We start from the raw sequence: 10283 nt of genomic DNA, 5'->3' as shown, positions 1-10283 counted from the left end.
TTTTACAAACATTTGTGAAAGAATGGGTCGCTCTCAGGAGCTCAGTGAATTCCAGTGTGGAACTGTGATAGGATGCCACCTGTGCAACAAATCCAGTCGTGAAATTTCCTCGCTCCTAAATATTCCACAGTCAACTGTCAGCTGTGTTATAAGAACGTGGAAGTGTTTGGGAACGACAGCAACTCAGCCACGAAGTGGTAGGCCACGTAAACTGACGGAGCGGGGTCAGCGGATGCTGAGGCGCATAGTGCGAAGAGGTCGCCAACTTTCTGCAGAGTCAATCGCTACAGACCTCCAAACTTCATGTGGCCTTCAGATTAGCTCAAGAACAGTGCGCAGAGAGCTTCATGGAATGGGTTTCCATGGCCGAGCAGCTGCATCCAAGCCATACATCACCAAGTGCAATGCAAAGCGTCGGATGCAGTGGTGTAAAGCACGCCGCCACTGGACTCTAGAGCAGTGGAGACGCGTTCTCTGGAGTGACGAATCGCGCTTCTCCATCTGGCAATCTGATGGACGAGTCTGGGTTTGGCGGTTGCCAGGAGAACGGTACTTGTCTGACTGCATTGTGCCAAGTGTAAAGTTTGGTGGAGGGGGGATTATGGTGTGGGGTTGTTTTTCAGGAGCTGGGCTTGGCCCCTTAGTTCCAGTGAAAGGAACTCTGAATGCTTCAGCATACCAAGACATTTTGGACAATTCCATGCTCCCAACTTTGTGGGAACAGTTTGGAGCTGGCCCCTTCCTCTTCCAACATGAGTCTGGTGTGGATGAACTTGACTGGCCTGCACAGAGTCCTGACCTCAACCCGATAGAACACCTTTGGGATGAATTAGAGTGGAGACTGAGAGCCAGGCCTTCTCGTCCAACATCAGTGTGTGACCTCACAAATGCGCTTCTGGAAGAATGGTCAAAAATTCCCATAAACACACTCCTAAACCTTATGGACAGCCTTCCCAGAAGAGTTGAAGCTGTTATAGCTGCAAAGGGTGGACCGACGTCATATTGAACCCTATGGATTAGGAATGGGATGTCACTTAAGTTCATATGCGAGTCAAGGCAGGTGAGCGAATACTTTTGGCAATATAGCGTATGTTGTCGGTTGTTGTTGTTGGGTATTACTTTAGCCAACATCTTAAAGCCTTCAGCTCATTTATTTTGTCCTAGTTCTAATGATTGGTTCTAATATTTGATCCCAAAGCCTTAACTGACATGGCTAAGATTTATAAAGTATATTAGTATGTGTGCTGAATTAGGGTGCAGTTCTTCACCTGCACTGCAAAGAGCCCTTATGAACAATAATGCTAGTCACAAAGCCTGATCCTGGATCAGTCCTGTGCTACAAAGAGATGCTTTGTGATTACCAGCATCTCTCATGACTCCAGTTGACAGTGGTCATGATTGGGCTTTGCATGTGTGGACGTCCACCTCTTCGTGGCAGTCTCTGCAGTGGACAGCACAACACCAGTGGAACTTGCACTCACACTTGGTAGTGCGACTCACGCGGGAAGTGTCATAGCCCCGCCCACAACACATGACCTCACAGCTGTCGGCTCCGTGTGAAGTCCGGTTGCACACGCGGCCCCCCGTGCCCACTGACCCTTCAGGAGAAGAGACAGAGACACTCAGGATAAGTGTGAACAATGTACAGTGTAGTATTTTAATACATTTTGATTCAAAGACTTTTGTAGGTTACTGATCTTAATTAAAAACAAGCAGATCAGGCATACCACTCAAAGCATTTACATTCAACACACGTCATTATACCTAATAATATCAGAAGGAGTTTATGTACAGCTTGCTGGTATAGTTACTTGAGATGTGCAACGCTGGGCTGAACAATCTGGTTTCACTGCCTGGCAGACGTCTGGCGCTCTTGAAGAAGCAGCAGAGCAGACTGAGCTGGGTAAGAAGATGACCGCTTGGTCCTTCATAAGATGAGGGACTGATGATAGGACCTATCAGCTGCAGCTGCAAGTCTTCATCGCGTGCTCATTTCAACAGCCCTAATCTAGACAACCCCTCCCGGCGTGGAGACTGGTGCGGCACTGATCGACCGCTGATATCGAAATTGTTAAAGACCTTGTATCAACCCTAGCTTTCATGTGGCATCCTGGGAAAATTCTCAGGGCTTTGTGCATGAGGGCCCTCAGACTGACGGCCCAACATAGCACTGGGAAAACAATCATGGACTATGAACACATTGATGCTAACCTTTACAAACACAACAGAGGATTCGTGTCAGCTGGCTTATGTAACCCCAATTTAGCCTTTGAATTTGCAACTTGGATCGTGAATAGATATGTTTAAGGTTTTAATTGGCAGTCCTGACCCTTATTTGTCACTGCTGTGTCTTGCACGCGATTGAAAGATGTGTTTGGGCATGACCCAGCAGCCCCCATCCCCCACTCCACCGTCCAAATGGCTGGCATGCCAGGATGATTTTGGTTACATCATCACCTGAGGTGCATCTGCTTACTGAATTAAGATGTGAGGAGTGCCACGAGATGACTTTAGCATGTGCTGTTGCTGGAATTGATTTCACACTTTCGAAGATGAAGAGCTTTGGCGGGCTACATCTTGGGATTGCCCTCGAACAAACCTCTTCTCAGAGTCTTTCTCATGCTGAACCGCGCTGAGATCAATGTGAATACACTGTGCCATTCCACTTCAGCTGTAGTGTCTCAAAACAATCCTGCCAGCATTTGTACCAGGACACAAACGTCAAGGATGAATATGACTAAGGGTACTGGAATAACATAGAATTTTCTGCATATCATGTTGTCATTTAATCATGCATTTTATTTATACATGGTCCTCTATTCTTCCGGGAAAACATAATTCACAGTTCAGAAGAAGTTTAAAAAACACGGGCCAAAAGATTTTTCAGAGAGATCATCATGCACCCTGTGGGAAGTTATGAGACATGACCTACGACTCTAAATATTTCTGCCCATTCAGGGGCAGACAGAAGAGAGGTGTTCTGGTGAGGCCAGTAATTTATAGTGGTGGAGAGCAGGGATCATGTTTCAGCTCCTGTGCTGTCCACAGATCTGTGGTAATGTGTCTTAAACGCAGTGTTACTTGATAGCCCAGGATCATCTGCAGCCTGACAGGCACCTCTACCCCTCCCGCACTCCACACAGGCACACCTGGTGTTATTCAGTACACTTCAACACACTCACGCATACAAGCACAAGCACACGAGAAAAAAGGAAGACAGAGATGGTTTCTTGCCTTGCGGGGACACTAGCCAACTGCATTCTGGTTTCTATTGTGACAACTTTGACTCTTGTGAATGTAATAGGCAGCTAAATGGCTTCCATTCTCTGGTTACATTCTCACTGAGTTCAGAGGCAAGACTAATGCTTTACAGATTGCTAGTAGAGTAGCACAGCTGGTGGAGGAATATGCCAGGACTAACAAGGGCGTATGATACTGGCTGGCAAATTCAGGTTTTTCCTCATCTTCTGTTGTACTTGTGCATTCTTTTGAAGTTTATCCACAAAACAAACTGCACTAGGTATGCACTGGCATGAGATATGTACAGTATGTATAGTACAGTATGCAATGCTCAACTATCAATGCTCACCAGATTCGTGGTCCCATATGCAGTAGTCAGGCGAGTCCTCAAAGTATACCAGATCATTCTTTGTGGGCTTCCTGAACTTCCTGTGGGCAATGGTGAAGCCTGTCCCATAGCGGTTCATCACCACCTGGGTGGCGCTGTTGTACTTCTTGCGCAGGTAGTCGCCCGTCTGTCTGAAGTCGCCCATGGCCAGCCAGCACGTCCGAATGTTGCAGGACCCACTCACACCATGGCATTTACATTCCAGAGTCATGAAACGTTTCACTGCCTGGATAAGAGAAAATACTTGGTTTCAGGTGGTGCATATTATGAGCAAGTCAGTTATCATGGCAGTAGTGTTTTCTTTGTGAATGGATGGTCTTATATTACTGTTTAATGAAGTCATAATCAAGATATGTTAAAATGCCTTAGCTCTTATTAAAACTGCTAGGAAGCAAAGTTGTGAACTTTAAAACTGAGCTGCGACATTGGAAATTCCCAGTTAAGGGTCTAAGAACAATTATGTAATAAAATGGAAGAGATACTTTATTGTCTGTTACAAGCCAGCTGTGAATCTGCCTGGGCACATGCTGCTTGCTTCATTAAACATATGTCTTTGCAAACTTCATGCATATACAGTCTTTACAATTCAAGTGAAATCGGTTTTTTTTATTTGTATAGCACTTTTAACAATAGATATTAGCAAAAAGCAGATTTACAGAAATCTGGATCTAAATTTAAATCTCTAACGAGCAAGCCAGAGACAACACTGGCAAAAATCTCTGTGAGAAAGAAACCGCAAGAATTGCTTTCTACAATTGTGTAGTATAAACTGTTGAAAGAATGTTCAGCATGAGCATATTGCTAATAAGAGCCTGGGAAAAAGCAGAGGAATTTTTTTATGATTCCATCAGCAGTTCTTAGGTGAGGTTATCAAGTGAAGCAAGGGTGAGATTCCAGCATGAACTGTTTTTGGGTGGAGAAATGAATTAAGAAATTTACTGTACTTTCAGGACAAAAAAGACAGCCTGATGATACCACGAGTATGTGCTGCTTGTATAAATAAATCCAAAAATAATTACCCTCCTTCCTGCGCGATTGTTGTGCAGGTTCATGAGCGCTCGTGCATCCCTCTCCTTCTTCTCCTTGGCATCAACAAACGCCTGAGTGAACTTGATGGCATGGTCCACGTGGTCACTACAGCCACCCCAGTCAAAGGGCCCTTTGGGATCATGTGATGAGCCTTTTTTTCCCGGATCGCAGGAGCAAGAGTCCAGCTCGCCCTGACTGCAGGCTCTGGTCAGTGTGTGGACCATGCCTGCTGAGGAGATGGCATACACAAAGGCAGCCTCACGACTGTCTGAAAATACACACCAGATGTAACGTGAAATACAGAATTGCAGGTAAGCATGCACAAGAACTTATATAAAATGCAGAAAGATCTTGTGCATTCAATCAACTGACAAATTTGGCTGTTTGACAAACACAGACTCCGGCTAAACAGCATAAAAGCTTATAGATGAACACTGTGATATGTTTGTCTTTTTTCTGTTTTTAGGATCAACGACTCTCTAAATGCAAATGATCAGGATGTGGATTATGAGTGCAAGTGATCTTTGTGTGTATGGAGTGATGGAATAAGTAACATTAATGTTTTGTCAGTGCAGGAGACAGAGAGAGTAAGAACAAAAACAACCAATTCATTAGAAAAGAAGTGCAAGAGCAGGGGTTATGAGCTTCATTTGGGAGCTTTGTCAGAAGGGAAGATATGTGCCACCAAATCCTTGCAATTGTCCTAAATTAGTGCACTGACATTGACATTAAGTAGATTTTCACAGTGCCAATGGGAAACACTGCCAGTCAGCGCCTCCCTATAATGCCCTATGATGGGTCTGTGGCCTTTCAGGGAGGTCTGAATACCAAAGGGAAAGATTAAAGACAGAGATTTAACTTAACTTTTATGTGTAGACCAGCTGAAAGGGCCTGGGAGACTGGCCCTGAGTGTCTATGTGGATGTTCCCATTAATATGATTTTACAACAGGAGACCAGTTTTACCTCACTACATAAACCACATCATGCACCTTTTTTTTTTTTTTAGAGCTGCACAAAAAATCACAAAATTAATGATTCATTTAATAAACCAGCACACATTTATTTATATATATGTGCATATACATATAAGCACATCTTCATAAAAGGGATGATTTACTTCAACTTTTCAGCAGCAGAAGATTGATTAATAAAAGAGTGCTCCATGGAGCAAACAAAAGAAATTGAATCTGCTGTATCAGGTGTTAGCATGTCTGTAATAGACCCATGACATGATTATGGATGAGGAATTTCACTGTGGGTGCAGAGCCTGTGGTATTATTTAGATCAACAGTTAAAATTCAATTTAACTCTAGAAATAGTGTTGGACAATTGCATCTTGAATGGACACTCACACCTCCAGCGTAATCTGCACCTCACTAAATATTTTTACAATGCGATTTATGTCACAAAATTTTTTTTAACTGGTGTTGTGTCAAAACTGATGGTTGTGAAATAATAAGTTATAAAAGAAGAAAATAATTAAGAAGTATAAACAAACAACAACAACAACAACAACAATAATAATAAAAATAATAATAATAATAATACTTGTGTACAACCATGCTACAGTTACCACTTTCCTGGAACTTTTTTTTTTGCAACATGACATTCTCATTCAAAAAGGCTACCATGTCTAAGTCTACACTGCAGACCTCAACTATGGATTTTAAATAACATAAAAACACATTATGTCAATTTTTTTTATTTTTTAGAATGTGACATTCAGTAAGACTGTCCACTTCTACACTGAGCTCACTTATTTTAAAATAATATTAAACAAACACATTCAATTTTATTTTCAATTAAATTGAATTCTATTATTAAAAAGCCTGTGATTTGTGATTGTTCAGTGTGGTTCAATGTGTGTGTGTGTGTGCGTGTGTGTGTGTGTGTGTGTTTTTAACTAGATTTATTTTAAAATCACAACCAGGAGATTATATAATAGCTTACATACATCAACTCTAAAGGAAAAGAGTACAGGGAGAAGACATTCAATAGGTTATGGCCAAAATGGATAAAGAAAATTATAATTTTCTTTATAAATTATTAAATTTCACAACTTTATCAGGTAGAAGAGATCTCTTAGAAGTTGTTATCAGTCATGATGAAACAGCTTTAAAGAGAATCATGAATCAACTTTAAGGTTTAGAGGATGCATGTGCATCTTAATGCAAGTGAAATTCCCCTAAAAGACACATCGATCTTCTTCGCCCCATTATTAGTCACAAAATGTGTATGAATTGTTTGGCTGCATTAATATGAAGGTAGCCCAGACACTTCATGTCTTTTAGACAATGTTATTGGAAAACGGCTCTGAAATGATCCCCCTGTAAATGCCAAACTAATTTCGTGTGAAGTCCACGTCAGAGCGTGTTGATGGATTGGCTATGGATTTATGAGCCTCGGGTCAAAGCTGTAAAGTTCATTTTAAATTAGTCTACTCTCTCTCTTTCTCTTTTTTAATCAGCTAAGACATTAGTGGCATTGAGATTCTCTAATAATGGTTCATAATGCTAGTGTTAAGCAAGGACCTTAAAGACTTTACACATGTGTTAATGAAGGATTTGTGTGTTTAAACCACTGGAGTCTAATCCAAAGCAGGAGCAAAGAACATTTCAACATAACCGCTTTGCAAAAATATCTGAGCTACACGCAGAGGAGTTTTCATGTGTGTGTGTGTGTGTGTGTGTGTGTGTACTCACTGCGGTGCAGGAGTTTGCCGAACACACTATGATCTCTCGCCACAGTGTTGCAGTTCCAGCGGTGATGGCGGAACTGGTGCTGGCACTCACTGATCCACTCGTTCACTCCGCCGCTGATCGCCTGCATGACCCCGGGATGCTGCCTGCACATCTGCCGCTGTTTACTCACCAGACCCGGGATGTTGTCGCACATCACCTGCGAGCCCAGCGTGCCCATGTACCTGAGAGCAAAATTCACATTAGAAATTCATCCTGAAAATCTTCATTAAAAGCGACACAAGTTCCAAATGTTTGTATTTCAGTAGTCTAGGTAAATAGTAACACAAAGCAAAATGATAAGTAAGAGGCATTCATCTAAAACCTAATCACAGTCCATTTGTGCGCCTGACATTTTTTTAAGGTGGATATTTGCAGCCTAGTAAAGAAAAAGTAGTACCCCCGACACAAGAAAAAACACAGTTTAGTGTACCATTGCGCATGCAAAGTCCATCTTATCATCTTCCTGAGATACCCACCACCAGGAAGACTCGACCCTTGATGTGAACCAGCAGGTTGCCACAGATAAATATAAACATATTCCACTTGGCAGAAAGTTCATATTACTAACTCCGGATAGGTGTGCTCATTCGTTCACACGCTCGCGTTCAGCAGAAGAAGATAAAGAGGAGGTGATGTCTGAGAAAGGGCGCTGGAGCTGGTCCACTAACCCACGCGCTGGCTAATTATCCTTCATCCGCAAACCATCCTGAGATCAGACATGTCCCGTGTAGAGACGCAGAAGTGGAGAGTTCAGGTCTCTGATGGTCCGAGATTAGGTCTGAGGTTGCTCTGAGAAGGGCTGGGCGAAGTGTAGTGTGCTGTCTGGAGCTGAAGGGTAGGAATGAGATGGCTGAGTGGAAGCGGTTTATCTGTTCAGGCGGGTTACACACACACACACACACACACACACACACACACACACACCTCATTTCCAGCCCGGGATGTGTAGAATACTGTCTAAAGGGATTATGGCTAAGTTCAGATGATTTTAGAAAGGGGTGTAAGATAATGGACAACTGATAACTTCTCAGTGTTACAAACACTTGTAATTTCAGAAAAAATAGATCTTTGAACTTCAATAGACTGAACAGCTCAATTCTTATTGTCCTCACTACTTCAATATTTTAAAACGGAGAGTTTGCTCCAAGGTTGTTTCAGGAGCAGGAAGAAAACCCTGCACCAATAAATTAAAATAATTCTATTAAAAGGAGTCTATTCTGCGACAGCATTGAAACTTTACCAAGATCCTTCACTAGTAATAAATTAGTAATAACACCCACAAAAATAATTTTCAATTCAATTTATTTGTATAGTGCTTTTAACAATGGACATTGTCTCAAAGAAGCTTTACTGAAGTAAAGAAACATAGAGAAATAAAAATGATAAAGTTTAAAGTAACTATTTTAGTCCTAATGAGCAAGGAAAAACTCCCTGAGATGATATGGGGAAGAAACCTTGAGAGGAACCAGGCTCAGAAGGGAAGCTGACCTCATTTGGGTGACACTGGACAGTAAATAATGTCCTTTCTACAAGAGCAACCAAGGGCTCATGAGGAACTATTAGCACAGTGTAGTTTCTGAGTTCATTACAGACACTAATTCCTTGCTGTCTTAAGTTCACAGATGCAACGGCAGTTCTGTGATGGTGTGATAGTCTCCAAGTGGTTCTGTCCACAGCAGTCCCCTGGTCACAGGCTGTCCACACAGATCTATCCACAGCAGCAGTGAGCACCACCAAGCAACGAGTCTCCAACCAGGGGTAGAGCATCTGGATGGATTGAGCAGGTCTGGAAAGAAGAAGTGGTCACCCTGGAAACCCAGAACACCGGGAGTTTAGGAGTGGGACAAGTAGCTTGACAGAGAAAGATATTTGGTATATAATATGCTAATAGGTGATAATAATATGCTCTGTTATACCTACTCCAGCAAATAAACAGAATAAAGATCAGTACTTGTCCATGGAAAAGGATACAGAGAGCTTTCATGCTGCTGCTATACACTCTGCTATTAATGAGAGTCATCGAGACTCGAGTTTTATTCAGGTGATGGAAAACTATTATAGCCCACAAAACGCAGCACATGTAATCTGATTAGCTGCATTACCAACATTAAGCCAGCAATACTATACCATTAACAAGTTTCAACTTTGAGCAAAACCTCACCTGTTTACAAGCAAGTTGTTATAAAACAGAACAGAACAGGAAAACTCTGATGGGAACAAAAATGAACAACTTGTGACAACCGGAGCAGTAATCCTTCTCCTGAACACAGCCACTGCAAGCTGTTGTAGGAACTGAACAGAGGATAGAAGATATCAGTGGGATCCATCTAAAGGGCAGTATCACAAGGGTAAAATGTTAAGTCACAGTCTTTGGTCTAATGTTTTATTCAGTTGGATTTCTGAAAGGCACCAAAGAGTTTTTATCGACACTCTGTGCACACGACACTGGATTTGAAAAAGGGCTTAAATATGTAAACAGCCAAGTGTCCTATATATATGCAATGCATTTTTTAGAACCAGACAGTCTGCTTCCCTGAGGTACAGCATAATGAATTACAATCTGTTTATATTCCTCAGTATTTATCATTCCATTGTTTTTAAAAGATCCTCCTAAATCACTCATAGGAATTCACCCATAGCTAATGCCAGAATAGTGAGTGTATTAGACCAGCAGACATTTTTTCATTAGCTCTTCTTCTGGTAAAAAGGTTTCCAAACCTGGTCCTGGAGTACTCACCATCCTGCATATTTCACTATTTTCTCCACCCTTGATTCAACTAATCTGATGAACGCCACATGTATTATTGCTACTTAGATTCTAAATGTGTTCAGATTGCACTAATGAAAGCTGAAATAAATATAATTGTGCTGATATGATCTATGG

The 10283-nt window shown here is 41.9% G+C and overlaps 1 protein-coding gene across 2 annotated transcripts; it reads right to left on the bottom strand.

Moving 5' to 3' along the window:
• Positions 1–1052: 1052 nt before the first annotated feature.
• wnt2 (wingless-type MMTV integration site family member 2) lies at positions 1053–8311 on the bottom strand. Of its 2 annotated transcripts, none has more exons than XM_058387143.1 (5): positions 7876–8309; positions 7361–7581; positions 4648–4925; positions 3590–3854; positions 1053–1598 (listed from the first exon to the last, which is right to left on the bottom strand). In XM_058387143.1, exons 1-5 carry the CDS (start codon positions 7956–7958, stop codon positions 1393–1395), a joined length of 1053 nt encoding a protein of 350 aa, XP_058243126.1. In that variant the 5' UTR covers positions 7959–8309; the 3' UTR covers positions 1053–1392. The 2 variants fall into 2 exon arrangements, 1 of the variants encoding a protein (XP_058243126.1); XR_009204420.1 differs by having other exon boundaries at positions 1462–1598; positions 1812–3854; positions 7876–8311.
• Positions 8312–10283: the final 1972 nt, after the last annotated feature.

Source organism: Hemibagrus wyckioides, linkage group LG04 (genome assembly GCF_019097595.1).
Source record: "Hemibagrus wyckioides isolate EC202008001 linkage group LG04, SWU_Hwy_1.0, whole genome shotgun sequence".
Lineage (NCBI taxonomy): Eukaryota > Metazoa > Chordata > Actinopteri > Siluriformes > Bagridae > Hemibagrus > Hemibagrus wyckioides.
Note: the sequence above shows the minus strand (reverse complement) of the source record. Positions and strands in the feature narration are given on the sequence as shown.